The sequence below is a fragment of the Petromyzon marinus genome, chromosome 48, assembly GCF_048934315.1.
Source record: "Petromyzon marinus isolate PM22_M1 ecotype Great Lakes invasive population chromosome 48, UKy_Petmar_22M1.pri1.0, whole genome shotgun sequence".
Taxonomy (NCBI): domain Eukaryota; kingdom Metazoa; phylum Chordata; class Hyperoartia; order Petromyzontiformes; family Petromyzontidae; genus Petromyzon; species Petromyzon marinus.
In genome coordinates this window covers 5,453,752-5,478,047 of record NC_133714.1, presented here as the reverse complement: position 1 = coordinate 5,478,047, position 24,296 = coordinate 5,453,752, and the positions used below count along the sequence as shown (strand labels likewise).

General features: G+C 49.2%; 1 protein-coding gene across 4 annotated transcripts in view; it reads left to right on the top strand.

The window, feature by feature from the left end:
• Positions 1 to 24,296, top strand: part of LOC116952799 (IQ motif and SEC7 domain-containing protein 1-like) — a 519,292-nt gene that overhangs the window by 276,475 nt on the left and 218,521 nt on the right. For all 4 annotated transcript variants that reach the window (XM_076074476.1, XM_076074475.1, XM_032972463.2 and 1 more), the window contains exon 2: positions 9,531 to 9,578. In XM_076074476.1, the coding sequence (XP_075930591.1) occupies positions 9,531 to 9,578 (48 nt within the window). The remainder of the gene's footprint in view (positions 1 to 9,530; positions 9,579 to 24,296) is intronic.

The window sequence follows — 24,296 nt, the reverse complement described above, 5'->3', positions numbered from 1 at the left end:
ATCGTCCAAAATCGCGTGACGTCATTTATGGACGACCCCATATCACTTCGTCACCGATGTAAATCTTTGTCGGAAATTTAAACTCCTCCGGTGTCTCCGAGTTTGCACAACGACGGTTTCCGTTTTGCACGTCTGAGCAGCGTGCGTTTGCAAGCTGCTCAAGTTGCTGAAAGGACCCTGACCTAAAATATCCCGGTCGTTAAACGTCTGACCTCGCAAATTCGCTCGCGGAGGTCTCCCGACACAGACGGGGAGAGTTTCTCGCGCAGCGCGCAACGAGCTGGCCTTTTAAATTTGTATTTAAAGCTTTCTTGGTTCTTTCGGTAAAGTCACGTAGAAGGGAAACAATAAAATAATAAAGATATAAAACAATACAATTATTGTTTGATTTGAAGTCACGTAGAAGGGAAACAATAAAATTATAAAGATATAAAACAATACAATTATAGTTTGTCTTCTTTGGTTCTTTCGGTAAAGTCACATAGATTGAGAATAAAATAATAAATTGATAAAATAAAATAACACAATAATATTCTCACGACGTTTCGGCCACAACACAAGCGGCCTTCATCAGGTGAAGGGACGAGACTGTCCGGTAGGACAGCGCTGGAGTGTTTGATTTGAAGTCACGTAGAAGGGAAACAATAAAATAATAAAAATATAAAACAATAAAATTTATTGTTTGATTTAAAGCTTTCGTGACTGCAGGGATTCAAATTCTTGGTTCTTTCGGTAAAGTCACGTAGAAGGGAAACAATATAAAGTCACGTAGAAGGGAAACAATATAAAGTCACGTAGAAGGGAAACAATCAAATAATAAAAACGTAAAACAATAAAATTCTCACGACGTTTCGACTGCAACACAAGCAATCATCATCTTGTTGTGGTTTTCACACCTGATGATTATTGCTTGTGTTGCAGTCGAAACGTCGTGAGAATTGTATTGTTTTATATTTTTATTATTTCATTGTTTCCCTTCTACGTGGTGACTTTACCGAAAGAACCAAGAATATGAGCTGGCCTTTTTGTTCGTTGCGTTAAAAAAAAATATGCGCGGCAGGGGTGAATGACTCTTCGTCGGGATTTCTGAGTAACGACGATCGCTCGTCCGCTGGCATTGGCTGAGCGGATGGGGAAAATTAGCCGCGGTTGATGTATAAGTATATATTTATTTATTTGTTTAATACCGTCCGCCGGTTTTCGTACACGTTTCACATCGCAGTTGCTGTGTCGGCGAGTCTGCGGCCTCGTTAGGAAGGCTCTTTGAGAATTATACGTAGGGGTGGGAGAGGGGGGGAGAGGGCGAGCACTGGGTTATGTAACGACGAGATAGGTCGCCAGTAAATGCGAGACGGTTAATATTCTTTGGTTCTATTCGGTAAAGTCACGTAAAAGTATAAAACAACAAGAAAAAAAATCACGTTCATCATGCTAAGTCCGCCAATTAAATGCTAATTGTGATGCTAATTCCTTTGTCAAGGCACCTTAATTCCTCTCACACAAGCTGAAAGGTCGCGGTCTGAGCTTGGCTGTGTTCACTCCAGCGCTGTCCTCGAGACAGTCTGGTCCCTTCACCTGATGAAGGCCACTTGTGTTGTGGCCGAAACGTCGTGAATGTTTTTTTTTATTTCTTGTTGTTTTATACTTTTACGTGACTTTAACGAATAGAACCAAAGAGTATGGATCCTTGCAGTCACGAAAGCTTCAAATCTAGAACGGTTAATATTATTCCCTACCCCCTCCCCCCGGTTTACGTTGAGGTCGTTTTCATTTTGTCCGATCTAATTCGCGTAAAATTTCGCTTCGTGACGCTGCGGATAACTTTGGCGAGGATGACGAATGCTGTCCGATTCCACTGCCGATTTGTATCCATGTCGCTTTCTGTGCACGCCTCCATGTTCATAGAAGTGCTTTTGATCATTTCCACGTAATATTTTACATTAGGGGAGCTCGGATGACCATCAATTTCTACTCCATCAAGTCCCCTTTTGAAAGTCTACAAAGCCGGGCCTAACATAATAAAATTTTCATTTGTCTTGCATCGGCTGATTGATCGTAGTTGCGCGCAGTCAATGGCAGATAAACATTTTATGAATCAATGGCAGATAAACATTTTATGAATCAATGGCAGATAAACATTTTATTAATCAAAACCTCCCTCATATGGGTGGTTAGTCTCGACGCTGTTCATTATTATATTCCTCCAAAATGTGTGAACTATTGATGTATTCGTGCCATGGCGGGGGGGGGGGGGGGGCTTAATGAGACTGTCATCCTTAAAATCAGTTCGTCGCCCTTTGTTGAAATGAAGAACGATCGAGGCATCATTCCGCGATTTTTTTTTGTCTAATTCCCGTGTGCAACGTTTGGTGAACTATATCCACTTATTAAGTTCCACCAACTGCTCCCACTTCTTTGAATGCACGAGGAACCACGTGCAAGCGGGAAGGCAGCTACGTGTTAGGTCGACGCGATGTGGTCTCCATATATATATCACGGTGTTTTCGGCCGATTAATGAGTGTTTACATGATGAAAGAAAGAGTCAAGCGATAGCAGCCTGGAGTGCTTTTGTAAACCCTGGCTTGGTAATGAAAAGTAACGGATCAATGTGCCTAGAGAAGCAAGTGGTCGATGAGTGCATCGCACCTCCTGTGACATATGAAGCGGAAACACACCCCCTAATGACACAACAAATGCAGGAAAGGCAGGGGGAAAAAGTTTGGAATGGAAGCGTGCAGAGGCGCGTGCTTGAAATTACAACGAGGTACGGAAGGAGGAACACGTGGGCCAGAGAGCATATGCAAATTACCTGTTAGGAAAAGTGAGTGGGCTCTTACAGGACACGGATTGACTGCGTGAAATAGTCATAAAGACTGCCTGACAAGCCGGGCAGTCAAAAAGTCAAAGAGATTTTCTGCTCAACCGACCACTCAGCTGGTGCCCATCTGCCGTTTGCAGCCCTGAGCCAGGAGTGGAAACTCCACATCGCTATGGTGGGGGCGAGTCTATCCATAGGACAACCACTGTTGGTTTCCCCGAAGAGTGTTTCCTATCGACCCCAGGTGGATGACGGTCTGAGTCAGCCGCCCACCTCCCCCCGTCCACGCCAACCGTGATTTGAACCCACGACCTTCCCGATCGCGAGCTGCTCGCTCTACCGCTGGAGCGTACGGAGTGTCAGCGATATTCTTTTGCAAGGGCTCTGCTAAACCGATTCGCCTCCGAGCAAATGGTTAACCCCCGGCCTGCGGGACAAATTACTCCTTCCCCGAAGCTCCCTGCCAGCCGTTTTTGCTCGGCAGATGTTTAAAGGGTCCCCGAGGGGTGGACGAGGAAACCATCTGCACTGTTTATCGCAAGGCGGCACTTTAATTCATTAGCGCGTTTATGTTTAATCATGTGTGAAGGAGGGCAGGCACGTCGTGGGCCCCCAACTCTCTCCCCCTCCCCACCCACCCCTCCCCCCCCCTCCCACACGGGCGCCTATAATACGCTCTCGAGATGTGGGCGCCCAGCAGGTGCCAGCCAGTGATGCAGCAGCTCCCGTTAATTCGACACAAATGGCTTTCGTGAACTCGCCGTAACCAACCCGGGCGGTGGTCTCGGTGCGCGTGGGTGAGCGCTGCGCTACGAACCCGGTGACCCAAGTTCGACTCCCGCTCACGGCCGCCACCGCCAGTGACGATTTTCCGAACCGGTCCTGGACCTCTCCTAGATCTGCTCGGCCTCAAATAAGTACCTGGTGCGGCCGGGCGTGGTGTTGGCGTATACCGACCCCCCCCCCCCCCCCGTGTGCCGTGCCAGCCTTCATAGGTGCTCGCGAATAGCACTTGCAACCAACAGTCTGTTAAGGCTACACGGGGGGATCTTTGTCTTTGGTACACGTCACGCAATCCAACGACTCTATTGCGGTATAACGTTGAGTTACTTTTCGGATTTCATGAGCGTCTTCGTGTGACTGCATTTCAAGACGCTGCGCATTGATTGGCACAGGGACCCATAGACTCACGCAGAGAGCCGTTGCAACGTGCATTACAAATGTGCATTCCAACAGAGGCCGTATAAAACAGCGGGGGCAGGTCCTGTGTGCACCAGAGGTCACGTGAAGGAACGTCAGAGGGTAGCTCTGTAGTGTCCGCTCCCACGGGCCGTTCTCCATCACGTGGGATCGCCGTGCCCTGGCGAAGCGCTCCGAGTGAATCGCTTCGCCTCGTCACGTGACGCGCCGTCGACGAGGGCAATCCGTATAATGTTTAAATCTGGAAGAGAACACTGACGAATTTAAGTCGCAACAGAAGACAATCAAACAAGCACACGCTGTATATCCTATATGTGAATGATATTTGGTCGCGAAAGCCTATACGTGTTAAACTGACACTATATTACACCTACTATAATCAGCCAGAAATGTCTGTCCGTCCCGCGCGTGACGTCACTGCACATGAGGCCCACCCCACCTCATTAATATTCACGAGTTGCTGGATTTTTACACGAACGCAGAGGAAGAGCGAGCATAATTAAATTATTTACTACGCAAAGTCGCTTCAAATATGACGTCGCTTTACAGGAAGTGACGATTAAATAAATCTACGCAGCACTGCTACATCCGTGCGTGACGTCACTGCAAAAGAGCCCCCCCCCCCCTCGTTAATATTCATGCCCGCGTGGAAATTTACACGAACGCACACGAAGGTCACGCACTCCACATGCCGCACCCCTCCCCTCATTAATAATCATGAGCGGGTGACGTCACTCCACATGCCGCACCCCACCCCAATAACCATTAGCGGGTGACGTCACTCCAAATGCCGCACCCCTCCACAATAACCATTAGCGGGTGACGTCACTCCACATGCCGCACCCCTCCACAATAACCATGAGGGGGTGACGTCACTCCACTTGCCGCACCCCTCCACACTAACCATGAGGGGTGACGTCACTCCACATGCCGCACCCCTCCACAATAACCATGAGGGGGTGACGTCACTCCATATGCCGCACTCCACAATAACCATTAGCGGGTGACGTCACTCCACATGCCGCACTCCACAATAACCATTAGCGGGTGATGTCACTCCACATGTCGCACCCCTCCCCAATGACCATTAGCGGCTGACGTCACTCCACATGCCGCACCCCTCCACAATGACCATTAGCGGGTGACGTCACTCCACATGCCGTACCCCTCCACAATAACTATGAGGGGGTGACGTCACTCCACATGTCCCACCCCTCCCCAATGACCATTAGTGGCTGACGTCACTTCACATGGGGCAACCCCCCTCCCCCTCATTAATAATCATGAGCTGAACAATTTTTCTATTGAATATTTCAGATTTATTGCAATATACACCCGTCCTTGGACGGGCAAAAAAAGCTCGTGTCAATATACTCTGATGGGACGGGGAGGCTCTTTGGCTCGGCAAGTGCTCGCGAGCGCCGCGTTCTGACTGCCGTGCGTCGATGAACCCTTGGGGGGGTGGGGTGGGGTAAGGGTCTCTCTGCGCCGCCTTCTCCTCGTGTCTTTGTATTCACGGCACCGCCACCGCGTGATGGATGCGAGCGGCTGGGTGGGGCTGTGTCATTCGAAGGGAGGAGCAGGAGGCGTTGGGGGTGGGTGGTGGTGGGTGGATGGGTGGGGAGAGAGACCGAGGGGCGGGCGCGCCTGTGCGTCGATATACGCCCCGAAAATTGCCTTGGGTTGCGAGAGCGAGACTTTTCTGAAAACATTTGTGGCTCGGGTGACGGGGGGGGGGGGGCACGGTCACCACCCCCCATCCCCCGCCCCCTCCTCTCCCCCCCCCGGCTTCACAGCCACAAATCAAAGCCACGGTCGGTCACGTTATTGAGCGCCCCTCCGAGTAAAGAGGGGGCGAGAAGGAGGTGAATATACAAATGAGTCAACATTTTTGTTTTTTTGTCTTCGTCAACCGCCGTTAACTCGCTACGAGATCCAGCCTGGTCACCAATGACTGCAAACGGTAAACGCAAACCATCACTGCACAGACAGATCGTCACGCTGAGATTGTGTGGTTTTGGTGAGTTCATTTTTTTCTCATCCCGGGCACCGATGGTTACGCGGAGGAAATCGCCACGTCACGTGTTGTTCTGTAACCTTAACGTGACTAAATTTGATTTCTACCAGAATCTGAGGATCAGGTTGGAGCGGTGTCACGCGACGAACAATTACCAGGGACGCGTATGGGGGAAGATAAAGGTTTGACGATGAGCAATAGTGGGTTAAGTGGTAATGTGGATTATAAAAATCAGATGGGCCTAAAAATCAGATGGGCCTGAAATGGCTGAGCGCTCCCTCCCCCCCCGTCCGAAATAATTCCGAGCTCGTGAGGCGTTTCAGCAGTGACGGGACTAACGCGTAAGCGTGTCGAGGGATGAATCCCCTCGGATTTCTCTGGTAAATCCAGTTTCCTCCCACGCACAAAACGTCTTCAAAGCAGTAATTTGGCCAAACACCCGCTGTAGGGATTGTGCCAAGCCTCACTAAACCTTCGCTGGGTAAACAGAGAATTGTTTATTATTATTATTAACGCGCCACCTAAATCCTGACCCTTTCGCTTACATCCCTGAGACGGCCCTTAAAGCCCTCACTTGCCGACAGTGAATGTAACCGCTTTAAGCAGTTAACGCGCACATAACGCACTTAATGAAAACAAATTCGCTGAAAGCTGCCCGGTGCCTTAATGCGATGGGAAACGATTTGGCAGGAGAAAGTTTTAATCCGAATTTTCATAATCAGGAAAAATGCACTGCAGGATTAACATATGTCACCGTGCTGCCGCGAAAAACCACTCGCTGGATCCACGCAAAACAAAGACAAAGATCCCCCGTGTAGCCTGTAACAGACCGTTGGGGCAAGTGCTGTTAGCGAGCACCTACGAAGGGCCGGCACGGCACGCGAGGGCGGGGGGGGTGGCCAACAACACGCCCGGCCGCCTTTGTCTCCCTCGCGGCGATGTCTACACACCGCACCAGGTACTCATTTGAGGCTGAGTCGACCTAGGGGAGGCCCAGGAGCGGTGCAGACAATCGTCACTGGGTGTTGGCCGTGAGCGGGATTCGAACCCGGGTCGCCGGGTTCGTAGCGCAGCGTAGCGCTAACACAGCTGAACCACCGCTCGCTCGATCCAGCAGGCTGACGCAACCCGCACACACGCACGCACACGCACGCACACAGACGCACGCGCAAGCACGCACACGCACGCACACACGCGCACAGACACACGCACGCGCAAGCACAGGCACACACGCACACACACACGCACAGACACACACACACGCGCAAGCACAGGCACACACGCACACACACACACGCACGCGCAAGCACGCAAATGATTTCCCGGTACTCACTTGGTGGGGGGAGTAGGCAGAGTGGAGGTGGGGAGGGCTGGCGCTTCATTCTAGACCAGAGGGCGATGATTGCTTCTCATTTCGGTCGTTTAGCTGCCAAGCAGCTCCACGCTGGTTTTGATATTCGCCGGTGCTCAGTGTCCAGTGCCTAGCCGGTGGCGGTGCATGCGATGGGCTCCCTCAGCCCAGAGCTAGGAATACGATTTACAGATTCGCAGATGAGTTTCTGAGTCAGAGATTTCCACGGTAGTCGGGGAGGAATGGGGAGGGGGGTCTCTAACAGCCCACAAAACCTGCACTGCTCTATAATGATCAACTTGGGTCAATCTCGATGGAACCAGACCAGATAGAACCCAGACCAGATAATCTTGATTTGAAGCTTTCGTGACTGCGGGAATCCATACTCTTTGGTTCTTTCGGTAAAGTCACGTAGTCAGAAATAAAATAAAATAAAAACAGAAAAATAAAAAAAAAATTTCACTCGTCGCTACCACCTGAAATAGCATCGCTTCAAACGGTACCAATTGTCTCGTGGCCAAACAAACAGTGAATTTACGTGATGAGGACTTGAAATGAGTCACATTACTGTAGCAGGCATGTCACTTGCATTAGCCACATCAACAAATCCGTACCGCTAGAGGTATGCCACCTCAGGCGATACCAATTTCTGCAGTGGCCCATGAACTACGTGGCACGTGCAGGCCGTAATTTATTTTCGTTGTCATTTTACAATGACGATTATTGACCCAGAAAAAAAGCCTAAATGAGTTTTCACAACTACTTTTTTTTTCTCAGGAAGGCCGTGCACTAGAAATATTTTACCAGTACAGGAAACGTGGACTCCCACCACCTGTTCCACCTGTATGAGAATAGAGCGTCCCCCCCCCCGTCACGTTTCCGCTACTTTCCCTCCTGGCTCCCCTCCATTGCTTCATTGTAATAAACTCCCACACCCCATCACACAGGGCAACTTCACGAACCATTCTTGACTCGAAGCTTTCGTGACTGCAAGGATCCATACTCTTTGGTTCTTTCGGCAAAGTCACGTAGATAGAAAATTAATAGTTATCCTGCTGTGTTGGTCTCACCTGGTGACGGTTGCTTGTGTTGCGATCGAAACGTCGTGATCTATTAATTTTCTATCTCCATGACTTCACTAACCATTTTTTCTTCCTCCCTTGAGACTGATCTTTTTTCAAAAGCGTATTCCTTTACGGCTTCCTCTCCTCGTCCTTAACCCCCCCCCCCTCCCCGATTCCCTCTCCTAACCTCGCCCCTCCCTTTCCCTACCATCACCCTTCCTTGCCATCCCTTCCCCTCCCCAACACTCAAACACCCATCCCTTTTCCCCATCGGCCAATAACTAATGTACCATTTATTATTCTTGTAAAGCGCTTTGACAAAAACACCGTATAAAATCCTATATAAGATAAGGAACTGTGCTCCGGTTCCTTCCTACACCCAGACACTGATTGATTGGCTGATTACATCTTTCTATAGAGAGGACTGCAGAGCTTGGGGGGTGGGAAAATGTCGCTTTGACTGCGGTGCCTCCTCGCGCCTCCGAATCGTCTTTATCTCTTCAGGAGTGAGTGGAGGCTGTGTGGGCGCTGCAAATTGAAATCGCGATTCTTCGTATCATTATCATCACCATAGGGGCCGTCCATAAATGACGCCACGCGTTTTTGGACGATTTTTGACCCCCCCCTCGTCACACGGCGTCACAAAAAGTCAGACCCCCCCCTCAAATATGACGTCACAAAGCTCTGCCCCCACAAAAAAACATATTTCCATTTTGAAAATAAAACATGCTTCAAATCGCTTGAAAGTATTGTCATTGTAGTGCGTATTTAATGTGGCGCTGCACTCGGATGTTGTAGGAGTGTTGTTATAACAATTAGTGTTGTTATAACAATCAGTGTCGTTTTAACAATTAGTGTTGCCATAATTATATATTTATTTAAAGTTGCGCATTTTTGATGTGACGTCACATTTCTCAAACCCCCCTTCCGTCACACATCGTCACAAATGTCTGACCCCCCCCCCCCCCCCCAGGTGCGTGACGTAATTTATGGACGGCCCCATATGAATAGGAACATATTTCAGAGATCCCTTCTTTTTCAAGCAAATCCGCAACCCTTTCTCGTTTTTGTCATTCCAGGAACCAGCCATCAAACCACCAAGACCTCTCTCTCAACATCTTCCAGAGGTCAGATCCCTTACACCTATTAATCAACTCGATACATGGAGATGCACCCACACACGTATATTCATATAATTATAGAATAATACAGTTTCCATAGCGGTTATGGCGCTCATATGCCTCAGTAACTCAATACACCTCATCTCAAAACATTTGAAGGGCACCCCCCAGTGGCAGCTATCGCTCTGCGGCACGAGGTGACTCAGCACTGGTCTGCGATCGGGCATTAGTCTTCTATTATGTGACCATGATTGTGATGTGTAATCCCAATTCAGTAATTTAACGGTTAATTGTTTAAATGTGTCACGGTGTCGAGGTTAGCCACCTCGCCTGGTACACAGGAGGTCATGGGTTCGATCCCGACACTGACGCCTGCTGTATATTTGAAGTTTGCGTGTCTCTCTCCCCATGGTCGCGTGGATTTTTCTCCGGGTCCTCCGGTTTTTTCCTCTACATATACAAACGTGCTTTTGGAGTATTTGGCTGCTATACATTTCTACGTGACAAGCCTCTTCATTGGGCTTTCATTTGTGACCAGATCGCTTCTGAAAAAGAGCTATACAGCTCAGACGGCCGTTACCTGGTTAAAATAATAAAAAAAAAACGTTTATTTTAGTCAATGACCTCGTCTCTAATGACGTCTGAGAAGTTATTTCGCGTCCGTTGCGAAGGAGGCGCGCGCACACACCCGCACACCGCAGTCATAACCAGGGTGGCCTGCCGGTGTGCAACCGCGAATCTCGGCGACGAGCGGCGAGCACGCTCCGGCCGGGCCACGCCGCCGCCCGCCCAGAACGCGGTGCGCGCTCCACGCACTGAGCTCGCTCTCTCTCTCTCTCGGACATCTGCGAAGTGTTCCATCATCTCGAAAGCGATTTTTCCATCGAGCTGACATGAGCCGGAGCGCGCGTGTTTCGGTCCCTGATTTGTGATAATCGCGCGCGTGTTGAGTGTTTCGACTGGAGCCTACGGAACCCTGCCGATGGAGGGCGTCGCTTGTCTCTCGATCCGGTTCATGCCGAGGTCACTGACGCGCGCGTCGATGGCTCTGCAGAGTACCCCGGGTGTCCCGAAGGTCAAAGTACCCCTGGTGATGTGAACAGGTCGAGCGTACAATGTGACCCAGTCCAATGAAAATGTCGCAATTTAAATGGGCGTTATGGTGGCGCTGTGGTAGCAATATTCGTGCCTCAAGAATCGGGGGCGGCTCTCTGTGTGGCGTTTGTGCATTCTCGCCCTGTTCTGCATGGATTTTCAACGCGCTCTCTACAGTTTCCTCCCATAGCTAAAAAAAAAAATGGCACACAATGGAACATCGGCCAAATTTGCCAATGCTAAACTACAAAAATCCTACAAATGACTCAATCGGCATTACACGTATGTACACGTATGTTGAACTTCATTCGAAACCGTACATAGCCGACCGTGCTAACGGGAGGTGCGAGAAAGGACAACATAGAGCTGTCATCAACCCCCGACTGTGACTTGGCAGGACCCTCCCCAAAAAAAAGAGTCTTGAGACTCAATGAGGCTTGCCTGGGTAAAGCAAGCGTAATAATAAAAATAAATTACAATCCCGCCAACAACGTTTCGCTTCCCACTGGCCCCGCCATCATCCCCCCCCCCCCCCCCCACCTTGCCAACCCCGCCACTCACTACAATAACATTTACAAGCATCACGAAAGTCGCAGTTAGGCCCCTGCTGTGCACCTGGGGGAGCCGCAGATGGGAAGGCGTTGCTCTGGCACGGGAGTCGACTCGAGTCTCGAGTCTCGAGGCCAGCGCTGGCGGCGACAGGCACGAATTAAGCCGAGCGACAAAACAAAAGCTTACAGAACCCCAAAAGTTGCTCAAGCGCCCTCACCACCACCCCCCCGCCGGAGATTCATGAAAAATGACGTGACCCAAATATCAGCTCGAATTCCGTGTTCCCCACGAACATGACGGTCTAATTAACACACTCAATAAAAGTAAACTTCTCTCTCTCTTCATTCTGTATAGCGTAGCTGCATCTCCCTCTCGTCTTACAACCACCGCTCTTTGCCTGTTGTCGGCATCTCTTTAATTTCGCTACATCATCGCCGTCTGCTCTGTATCTTCTGTCATCTCGCTATGTATCCTCTGTCATCTCACTAGGACTTTATGCATCGGAATGACTACTTTCCTGCTCAGCCCCCCCCCCCCCCCCAATCCGCCCCCTTTGTATCGCGGTGGCGAGATGTTAACTACCTTACCTGTTATACAGGAGGTCGTCGGTTTGACCCTTGACCCTGACGCCTGTATATTTCGAGTTTGCATGCCTCTCCCCCGTGGTTGCGTGGATTTCTCTCCGGGTCCTCCAGTTTCCCCTCCACGAGTAGAATCACGCGTTTAGAGTGTTTGGTTGCTTTACATTTCCACACAATAAGCCGCTTCGTTCGAGTTATCATTTGTGGCCAGGTCACTTCTGGAAAAAGTGCGATGTCGCTCAGTGGGTCTTGCCTGGTTAAATAAAAGAAAGAAACATTGTTTCATTTTTAGTTGAGCTTAAGAAGGTGCGATGTTTTTCACCGGTACAGTTTGCAGTATTTTCGCATTAGCGGGTTATTTTTGCTGTTGAAGCCGAAATGAGTAGTTTGCAGATTTGAACCATAGCGTGGGCACACAAAGGCCTACTCGTTATGAATGTCGTCAGGGAATGTTGAACGTCCGTTGTGGAGCATTTCATGGTTAGCATACCAACAGTAACAACCAGGGCGGCAGGCCAGATTTGAACTTCGAACCAATGAACAAGCGGTGACCGCCATAGCGCTGGGCCGCATCACCACACAAAAGCATATCCATGGGAAAAAGATTCCGAAGGGGGAAATAAATAAATAGATAATCGTTATTTTTGACACTTTAAGGCAACGTGTCGCGCTGATGTTACTCATGAAAAACAACGTGAGTCCACAGAACTAACTTATTTAGAAACTGTTAAGTCCTGCGCAATACAATAACCATTAGGGGTTGTAATGCGTCTTTAGTGCAATCGCGTCTCGATCTCAAGACCGTACACAATTGTGTCTGTGTGTGTGTGCATCACGGGGGAGCAGGGGAGGCTGGGGGGGGGGAGGGTGGGATGGAGATCAAGACGTCATCGCAACCAAACATCGTTCATGCCACCCGCACCTCCTTGCCAATGCTCTCCACCCTCCGCCAGATCCCGCAGCCGCTGCACGGCAGAGACACGCGGCGACCACCTCCCACGATCTGCCAGGGACAGTCTCCGCCATCTCGGCCTTGCGTCTCCTCTTGCCCAGACTCCAATGTCCCGTGCATGTGTGTACGTGCATGTGTGTACGTGCGTTTCTTTTGAATATGTTGCCGAATTTTTATTTTCGCACCGTGCGTGGCCAACCGTGCTAATCGGAGGTGCGGGGGGGAGGACACGTTCCATGGCACATCGGATGAGCGCAACTGTTTGTACGCAAATGCTTCGCGCCCCGAGTTCCATTCGCAGCAAGCGGCCGACCTGGTGCGGTGCGTGAACAGTCGCAATGTGATGAGACACAGACAGCGCATGTGGGAGACCCCCCCAGCGCCCCCACGCCCCCCGCCCCACCGCCGCACCCCCCCCCCCCGCCCCACCCACCTCAATAGCGGCGTGACGGCTTTTTAACAATAGGTGCTCGCTAACAGCGCCTGCGTCGCCTCGACAGGGGGTGGGCGGCGGTGGGGGGGTCTTTGGAGCCACCTTCATTTGTCCACGGGAAGATTCCCATTCGTTTCGACCGCAGCAGCAGCGGTCAGGATTTATCTTGACGCGCGCATTTTAATCATCCGCTAACGAGTTCCGCATTTTAAACGGGTGACAAACTCGGGACGACCGAGAGCGCCGCGGGGGGGGGGGGGGCACGGTAAGGAGGGGGGGTAGGAGGGGGCTGGTGGAACGGGGGGAGGGGTCGTTTAAGTCGTGGGGGACGTTGGGACGCCGCGTGCTTAGTGATGATCGCAGTCACGTGGTGGTGATGATGGTGGTGTTGGTGGTGATGATGGTGGTGATGGTGGTAGTGATGGTGGTGCTGATGATTGGTGGTGCTGATGATGGTGGTGTTGGTGGTGATGATGGTGGTGATGTTGGTGATGATGGTGGTGGTGATGGTGGTAGTGATGGTGGTGCTGATGATGGTGGTGCTGATGATGGTGGTGTTGGTGGTGATGATGGTGGTGATAGTGGTGATGATGGTGGTGGTGATGGTGGTAGTGATGGTGGTGCTGATGATGGTGGTGCTGATGATGGTGGTGTTGGTGGTGATGATGGTGGTGATGGTGGTGGTGATGGTGGTGATGATGGTGGTGGTGATTGATGGTGTTGGGGGTGATGATGATGGTGGTGATGATGGTGGTGTTGGTGGTGATGGTGGTGATGATGATGGTGATGGTGGTGGTGATGATAAACCTGCATCGTACGGGACGGACGATCCTTCCTCAACGATGTATTTTCTCCGCTCCTCGCAGTGGCGTACATTGCCGACCCTGCCGATTTAACGCGTGGAAATTATTAGATTTGCATGTATAATTAATACAGCAGATACACCTTTTGGTTACATATAACTACATACTATTAATGTAAATATTAAAGTACGATTTCAATGTGTCCCAAAGCATTGTCTTCCACGGTGTGTGTCTGAGCCGACGACTGTGTATGTGTGTATTATGTAAACAAAATACTGTATTCAACGCGCTCGTGAATAATTATAACACTGTGTGTGCGTGGTTGGCCTGTGTATTTGGAATTTGCGTGTTCCTATCTCTCCCCGTGGTCGCGTGGATTTTTCTCCGGGTCCCCCGATTTTTTTTCCCCTCCACATTTAGAATCAACATCGCGCGTTTTAGAGTAACATTTCCACGCGATAAGCCACTTCGTTGAGCTATCAGTTGTGAAAGCCAGGCCCGCTTCTGCTAAAAGGGCGACATAGCTCACTGGGGCCTTAGCTGGTAAATTTTAATTTTAAAAAGTGTTTTTTTATTTATTTTAGTTTATTCCGGTGCCTGGAGCCCTTCGGCTTATGGGTGGCGGTGGTGGTGATGATGTGGGGAGCGGTGGCATAGCGGTTAGCGTTACCTGCACTACGAACCCGGCGATTTCAATTCCCGCTCACGACCAACACCAGTGACGATTATCTGATACAGGTCCTGGGCCTCCCCTTGGTCGACTCAGCCTCAAATAAGTACCTGGTGCAATGTGTAAACATCGCCACGAGGGAGACAAAGGCGGCCGGGCATGGTGCTGGCAAACCCACTCCCTCGTGTGCCGTGCCGGCTTTCATAAGTTCCACTCGCTAACAGCACTTGCCCCAACAGTCTGTTAATGCTGTACGGGGGATATTTGCCTTTGGTGGCGATGATGACGACACTTGCTTTTGGAGATTTCGTCTGCCCTCTAGTGGATAATCTCGATCGTTCAGGAAAATTCCCCCATTCCAGTGAATAAAAAAGCCATTGCAGCTTTTGCCGATTCGTGTACGAAATATTGACCTGGGTGCACACCTGATGGCAACGGTGAGGAAACCTTGTCCAGCCGAGCGTTTATTAAAAAGCGAAACTGCAAATCAAAAACGTGGAACATCTTACACGTAGGCTTTCGCGACCAATATTGCTGTATCCATCAAGGTATATATTTTTGGGGGGGTTATATTGCGTACATAATAAATGTGTCGTTCACCCACCACCACCCGACGCGAACAATTAGTAAGGTGTGTCACGTAAACAACACGTGCAATTTAGTGACAATTTCAGCACACCCGTGTGTTGGAGAGTAAACCCACAACATTAACAATTTGAGTAGTATGACGTTTCGCCGGTAGCTGCATCCATCTTCATCAGGTGATTTGCCAGAATTGTGAAGAAGAGTGAAAAGGTGATGGCATCACAGTGAGCGAATCAGGTGTGAAGATCACGGGGAGGGGGGGGGGGGTTAATATCGTCATATAAATGACAATGGATTATGTTAATCCGAGAATATGCATATACTGTAACGTATAAATTGCCGAGAAGCAGTGAGATCTCGGCGCGGAGTGAAGCCACTCTCTCGGAAACAATAAGAACTGTGAGCACGTCCCAAATATAGCGGCCCATTCCTACCCGCTCAGGAGCAAGGGAGAACAATCACGCATACGCATGGAGATTCGGCAAAGCCTTCCAACACGCGTTCATCTGTGACAAAAAAAAAAATACTTTTTGTAGCTCATCGCAATCTACCAACCCTCGAGGACTTGCACACGACAAGGTCCATGAGGCGAGCGAGGAAGATTATGGCCGATTTCTCCCACCCTGGACACTCTCTGTTTCAGCTACTCCCCTCCGGCAGAAGGCTTCGGTCCATCAGGACCAAAACCTCACGCCATAAAAACAGTTTCTTCCCATCTGCTGCTGGCCTGTTAAACAAGGCCAAGGGCTAACACTGTTTTTAACATTTGATCTACATAACGACACCTTGCCGATATTAACTATGTTACCCTATTTGTATTTTTTATTTTTAAATTATATCTTAAAGCTATTTTATATTCGATATTTATTTAATTTTATATACTTCAGCCCCTTGGTGTTGGACTTTTAACCCTTATTATAGTAAGACTTGTTTAAAACTTATTTAAGATTTTAGATTCCTATATGTTGAATGTATGCACCATCCTACCAAAGTAAATTCCGTGTCGGTGTGAACTTACATGGCGAATAAAACCCTTTCTGATTCTGATTCTGATATTAGCGATGATGCTGTTGCTTTTTCCGAGCCACACAACGACATGACGTCACACGTCAGGTAAGTCACCAGCACGTGGCGTGTGACGTCATCGCCTTGGCCGAAAAGGCTTAAAAAATCTTATTCTTGGTTCTTTCGGTGAAGACCGCTTATTTTGGCGATCGAAGCGTCGTGGGGTTTTTTTTGCTTTCATTTTAATTTTATTTTTAATTTAAAACTCATGTTATTATTTATTTTCTATCTACGTGACTTTACCGAAAGAACCAAGAATATGAATTCCTGCAGGCACGAAAGTTTTAAGTCAAAGCTGAAACTCTTATTAAAGCGCAGGTTTTTTTTTTTCTCGCGACGATTTGGGCAATACTTTTGTGTTTTTTTTTGGCCGCTGTTTGTTTTTTGTGTTTTCAAGAGCGTCTGTTCCGCACGAGCAATTTATAGTGAAATGTAATTTATATTGGATCATCGTTACAATCATATATGTTGTTTTTATTCTGCTCTTGCATACGGCAGCAATGCGTTCGGGAGCTGAATGCTAATGCCGAGGTCTGCTCGCCAGAGTTCGTGAAGTTCAGCTATCCCTCCCCGTCCGTCGCAGGAACGCAGACTACAGCGGTTCACTCTATGTCCCAATAACTCAGACAGACCGATGGAAAGAGCCCATGCATAACTCTTTTAACCTTAGCTGTAAAGGTTAAAACCCACTTCTGTTTAATGCAGGATATATATATGTGTGTGCGGTATTTGTTTTTTGCAGTATGAAGATAAAGTCAAAGATTCCATGGATAGCCTTTAAGCATACCGTTGGGCAAGTGCCGTTCGTGAGTGGCCGTGAAAGCTGTAATTCATCACGTGAGAAAGCGATGCAGCCGCTACCACGCCAAGCTTGCCTTTGATTACACATCGCAGGCACTCATTGAATGCTGAGTCGACCTAGGCGATCCATGGACTGGCTCAGATATCTCTCGCCATTGATGTTAGCCATAGCTGGGAATTGGAAGTCAAATTATAGCACGGTATCAAAATCTATAAACTTTAAACTAAACTATTTTTTTTATTTTACCAGGTAAGGACCACTGAGCTCTATAGCTCTTTTTCAGAAGTGGCCTGGCCACAAATGATAGCTCAACGAAGTGGCTTAACACGTGGACATGTATAGCGGCCAAATACTCCAAAAGCACGTTTATAATTGTGGAGGGGAAAAAAACAGAGGACCTGGAGGGAAATCCACGCGACCACGGGCAGAACATTCAAACTTCAACTTTATAGGCATCGTCAGGGTCGGGATCGAACCCACAACCTGTAATACCGGGCGAGGTAGTTAACATCTCAGCACCGTGGCGAGATGTCCATCATTCTTTATCTTTGTGTTTATACATGTCCACACACACAACTCAAATCTTTGGAAGACAGAGTATTTTTGGCTGCTATCTTGAAAAAGAGTCTAACGTTTGATATTTCCCTAACGCTTCCTGAATGTTTACACACGGCTAATCCTAAGTCTCTGCTGTAGTCCAAAAGAAAGTTTTTTTTTGTCAGACATGGAGGTTGAGATTTGGCTTTGTGTGTACAGAACTTACATGTATGTGTGTGTCTGTGTGTGGGGAGCGGTAGTTCGATTCCCGCTCACGGCCACCACCAGAGACGATTATCTCAACCGGTCCTGGGCCTCCCCTAGGTCGACTCAGCCTCAAACGAGTACCTGGTGCAGTGTTTAAACATCAGCAGTGGGGAGACAAAGGCGGCCGTGTGTGGTACTGGCCACCAACCCCCTCGTGTGCCGTGCTGGCCTTCATAGGTGCTCACTAACAGCACTTGCCCCCAAAAGTCTGTGAAGGCTATACGATGGATCTTTGTCTTTGTTGTTGCTAGCGAGTAGTCACATATTTTCAATTCCGGGAGGTGGAGTGATGCTCACAACAATGAGCAAAGCACTGGGCGACTTTGAAATAATGCAGCGCGTTGGTACGGTGGGGAATGCGGGGGGGGGGGGGGGCGGGCATCTGGCAGTCACCTCAATCACTCCGCCCACAACACTTGGGCCTGTCCTGTGACCTCGTGTGGACCGCGAGGTCATCCGCACTTCACGTAGACTCAAAGTGCAACCTCGCCTGGCGCGGGTTACACGGTGTGGAGAAAGGCGTGTGTTCGCTAAAACGTAAATAACGCCTCTCGTTATTGATACATTTTGCGCTTTAATAGTTAAGGTTTTTTTTAGGGCAATTAAGTCCTTTGCGCATGATAATTATGAATGGTTAATGAATGGCGTTCCTTCCGCAAACTGTTTGCACAACTTATTTTTTGCAACATACCGTTGTTCACCGTCACATATTGAAGCGTCTTCAGGGTGGGCAGCATACACATTTGCATGTCGTAATTGGCACTGATGGATTCATGTCTTGTCTGTCGGTACAATAGTTTGCGAAAAAAAATAATTCTAAATCCATTGCAATGCAGATTTTTTTTTTTTACAGCCCACTCACTTCAACCTTCAAAGTATGCTAATTTAATGTTAGCTGATAAATTCAATTTACATATCATTCTTGCCAACATGGATATTTTAAAGTCGTCTCATTAAATTGCGTATTACATTGCTTGCACAGCTTTCCTTGTTAAGTTGCCCGCGTGTTTAGGGCAACATTTGTCACAGTGGTCTACTTAGTTCGACTGCTGTTCAATCCAATTTTGCACATAATTCATTGCCAATTTTCCACGCTCGCTTCACAACATCCTCTGCGTGCTGCCACAGAGCCAAGGGTTAGCCGCACCGGGCTTGCGATACAGAGGTCGCCGGTTAGATTCCATCTTCCGGCACCGGCAGTTGAACAATAGCAGAAAGTTTCCTGCTACAGTGGTAAATGGGGCCATCACAGTTAGTCGATTGGCAGGTCGCGTTTGCCCACCGCTTCCAAGAAGTCTGACCAGCGTGGTGGAAAGATGTTAACTACCTCGCCCGGTACACAGGACATCCGTGGGTTCTATCCCAACCCTGTCTGCATGTTCCCTCTCCCCGTGGTCGCGTGGATGTTTCTCCGGGTCCTTCGGTGTTTCCCTCCACATTTAGAAACATGCGTTTAGAATATTCGGCTGCTATGCATTTCCACATGATGACGAGCCACTTCGTTGAGCTATCATGTGTGGCCAGGTCGCTTCTGAACAAGAGCTATATACTGTATCTCATTGGACCTTACCTGGAGAAATAAAAAGCAGTTTCGTTCATAGTTTAGTTGAGTAGACCAAAACACCATCGAGAGAGGCATCTCTCGAGCAACTTCTAGCGGTGGCGCTTCCACCAGCAGTAGTATGAGCACAGTATCCTAGGGTCCCCTCTGGATCATTACACGCTGCCTGATCGCAAGATATGTTGATAGTGCATTACGGAGAGGAGTTCTGGAACTATAATTAACAAGTGGAAGTTTGAAGTAGTGATGCTTAATATCAACCATTTCCACGTCGGAAGAATGATTGCCCTGGATCAGATGCCGACAAGGTTTGTCGGGTTGAGTGTACACGGTGCTAACGCTTTGAGGTTGGCGAATGACGGTGCTTGCAAAAAAAAACCTTAAGTGGGTGACTCAATCAACGGCACTTTGCTTCGGTTGTGTTCCAGGCCGATTTGTAATCGCGTAGACTTGTCGAGGTTTGCTTGGGGGAGCTCGGAGGTCGCCCAAGCGCTGAGCCGCCGCCACTGCAGAGACGCCGATTTCAGATCCTCGTTTCTCCCCACCAGCGATTGAACTCGGTTCTCGAGCGTCGTGAGTTGACGATGTAGCAACGTTGACGATGTGAGGTAGTAAACTTGGTGGTCTCAGCTTGGTCACCGATGGCTGTGCGTGCAAAATGCAATCATGCGAGAGGTTTTTCCGCTGAATTTGGTAAATTCCAGCACTGGAAATTGAAATTGTTGCTTCGTTAGGCACGTGACAAACAATGTTTTACAAAGGGGGTGCACAAATCGCCCCCAGCCCCTCGTGTGAACAAAGAGGTCGATTGAGGTGACTTCAGAAGTAGTTACCTGATAGAAGTACTGTAGTTGTCTTCTGTGGGTTGTTCTCTGACATCGGGACCCTTACGCTGCTGGCTCCCGAGTTTGCCGAAAGCAAGGATTTCCGGCGCAACTTGTTTTTCCTATTTTATTTTATACCCACGTGACTTTACCGAAAGAACCAAAAGGTATGGATTCCTACAGTCACGAAAGCTTCAAATCAAGATTGTTTTTTTTTCCCCCCCGAGCATTTACGAGTAAATGGAGGAGAAAAAAAAGCAACGCAACTTGCGCATTATTTATAATACTAATATATAATTATTATCGTGTAGGTCAGAACTGCGTGTGCTCTCTGAGTAAAAAAAAACGTGGCACCGAGAACAGTTAAATAATTGATGTTGCGATAGCTTTCAGAAGCATGGGCGCAATATGTTCCCAAAGAGCACTGTGTTGTGTATCTGCATTGCCGATGAAGGTGTGCTTTAATCACTCGCTTTGCCCCCGATGCTGGGTGAATGATTCATAAAACTCTCAGGAGCTCGGTGGATGAAGCCCCGAAGGCTCAAAGATCGGTACCGAGTCGGCTTTGCGCAACGGCGTGAAAATGTGAATTTGAAAAGGAGGGCGCGACTTGAACGGCGCTGCGGCGAGCAACGTCGTCGCAGAAAATGAAGCACCGCATGAGTCGGATTGGTGTTTGCTGGGAGGCTATGGGTGGAGAGTTCGAGTGTTGATCAGTGACCAGGGCTGTCTTAGAAAGCGTGGTGTGGGAGGGGGGGGGAAGTTTACCCCTGGCCTCGTACAAAGGAGGGCCCCATAATGGGGCTCGTAAATAAGAGATCCCCCGTGTGGTATTCCGCCCTAGGGCCCTCTCCGTGGTCCTCCCGGTGGCAATTTGGATATGAAACTGGCCAAAGCCTTCTCGCGCTAACCACTGCGCCACCGTTCCCCCCCCCCCCACCTTGCGCACGCAACAAAGACAAACACAGACACACACGTGTGTTGCGTGCTCACGGTTTCACTCGATTAATAAAGTCGCGCGTTTATGCCGTGCGTTCATTTGCATTGGGTTCGGACGGATGGCAATGCACGCCGAGATGAACGTATTCCACGCACGCGCGATGCTTCATCGGTCGCTAATTAACGAACCCCCCCCCCCTTCCGAACGAGGCGCCCCGGCTAACACCACCCCCCCCCCCCCCACCGGCGCTCATGCAGGGGTCGAGGCCCATCCAACACCCCCCACACCCCCCGGCCCCCCCCCGGCCCTGGTGATTTACCGACCGAATTAACGAGGAGGGAACCGGGTGGAGAGAACCGAGTGCAGCTCCGCGATTATGTTTTAAACATTTATTAAGCTCCGCTGTGTTACGGCTCACGCTAAATTCCACGTACAACAGGCGGGTGCTTCAACTTAATTTGACACCTCCAGTGTTACGCCGTTTGCTTATTTCGCGGTTGTAATGAGTTTCTTTTTTGTGCCGATTTACAGGGTGCTTCAAAAAAATGTTAAGACTTATATGGGACTCTCGTTTTGAATGGGAAAAGAACGGATAATGCACTGCAACGTGATAACGAATGTATGTCAATAGCTTGAAAGAGTCTCCCCACTCGTTCGCCATCGTTGTCAACGCGTGGCCTGGAATCTTCTCCAGGTGGTCTCCAGAGCCCGGAGGCGGCGGCGCATGTCACGTGGTGTTGTTGCAAATTTCTCAGAAGTTTTAACATCTTTTTGAAGGACTCTGCATTTCTCGATGAGCTAATCTGGTTCATTGTGCTACGTTCCCCCCCCCCCCACCCCCCCCCCCAAAAAAAAAATATGTAAGTCATGAAATCAACGCTCATCGCGCGTTGTTTTCGTTTTCAATGTCAAGTTCCTCGGCGTCTCATTATCGGGTTGATAAATTGCGTTTGAATAATTGCAATTAATGATTCGAGAAGTCAATGATGGGGTTTGCCGAGGCCAGTGTGTGCGGGAGGGGTTTGTGTTTGTTTTTCGTGTTTTAAGCGGAGGCAGTTTTTATTACTGAATCGCCGCAGTAATTAACCTTAAGGCGGACACGTAAACCCAGATACAAACGCATTCTTTGAAGGCTAAACCTGTTCCTTAAATGTAAACGATTTTCTGAACCTTAATTACAAACGCGTTATTTGAACGTTAAACATGCAAACACATGCTCCTTAAATCTCCAAAAACACCTTAATTCAAAGCGAACACGTTCCTTTTGAATACGAAAACAAAAATAAGGGCGCAGCCCCTGCAATTGCCCGCTCACGCCACTGCTGGCGGAAGTTGCCTCCACCAGGCGGAGCTCTAGAGAGAGCCCCTTTGTGGCGGAATATTTAGAATCTATTATTCCACCCCGACCAAGTACGTCTTGGAGGAGGTGAGAGTACACAGACGTTGCAAGGCCACGGGCCAGCTGACAAATTTCCCAACTGCGGCTTACTCCATGTCGAGCGCTGGGTGGGACAGACAGCGGCGGCCAGAGGAGCTGACAGGCGGGTGGAGATTTAAGGGAATTAATGAAGTTCATTGCCAGCAACGTTACTCGAACGCAGCATCACTTGAATGTACCGCACCTCCGATTAGCACGGTTGGCTACGTACGGCGCGAAAGAAGTTTAACATGCATACGTATCTATCAGCAAGGTTGATTACGTCGGGCGCAAAATAAGTTGAGGGGCCGTCCATAAATGACGTCACGCCATTTTGGACGATTTTTGACCCCCCCCCCCCCCCTTCGTCACACGGCGTCACAAAAAGTCAGACCCCCCCTAAAGCTCTACCCCCCCCCCCCAAAATAAAACATGCTTCAAATCGCTTTAAACTATTGTCATTGTAGTGCGTATTTAATGTGGCGCTGCACTGATGTTGTAGGAGAAAACATATAACAAAAAGTATATTTAATTAAGCAGAACGTGTTGTCTATATTTATTTAAAGTTGCGCATTTTGATGTGACGTCACATTTCTCAACCCCACCTCCATCTCCCCCCTCGTCACACATCGTCACAATTGTCTGACCCCCCCCCCCCCCCCCAGGTGCGTGACGTCATTTATGGACGGCCCCTGAACACACACACACATACATACGTATCTATCCATGACAGAGGTTTTTGGGTTAAATCGCGCGATCCAACCCAAAAACCTCTATTATGGATGATATTGGTCGCGAAAGCCTACGAGTTAAACATACGTATCCGTGTTGAACTTATTTCGCGCCGCACGTCTCCAACCGCGCGTGCCGGAGGTGCGCGGCGTTAGGACAACAAACTAAACACAAAAAGCAGTTCTAAAGAAATTAGTTTTTAATCGGGGTCTAAAAGTGCACGCAGCTCCCGGTGGATTACTAACAAATCGGTGGATTTCTAACAAATCGGTGGATTACTAACAAATCGGTGGATTACTAACAAATCGGTGGATTACTAACAAATCGGTGGATTACTAACAAATCGGTGGATTACTAACAAATCGGTGGGTTACTAACAAATCGGTGGATTACTAACAAATCGGTGGATTACTAACAAATCGGTAGGAGGAGCGTTCCGCGAAAAAAAAGCGCGCATCTGACCGCGCGCGCGATGCGGGTTGCCCGCCTTTGTTCGACGCAAAAAGGCGTTCCCCCATCAGTAACAACAACAACAACAACAAAAACAACACAAACCACGAACGCGTTAACCCCCCCCCCCCCCCCCTAAGTCAACGGCGTTCTGTTCAGCGAGACCCGCTCGAGTGGCTGCCCCGGGGAGTGGTGCAGGGCGCGGGGGGAGGGGGGTGGGGCAGGGTGCGGGGGGGTGGGGCAGGGCGCAGGGGGGAGGTCACCGGCGAGCGAGCCGACGATGATGGCCGCTGATTTGATAAATAATTTATTTGGTGGTGGTGATGATGATGACGCCGCTGCCGCTGCTGCTGCCACTAATGCTGCTCCCGCTGCGTCGGCAGTGGTTGCACACACGAGTGGATGAGACGAAGGGTACGTACACGCTGCGTCGATAGCGCTGTGGCCTTCGAAGGAAA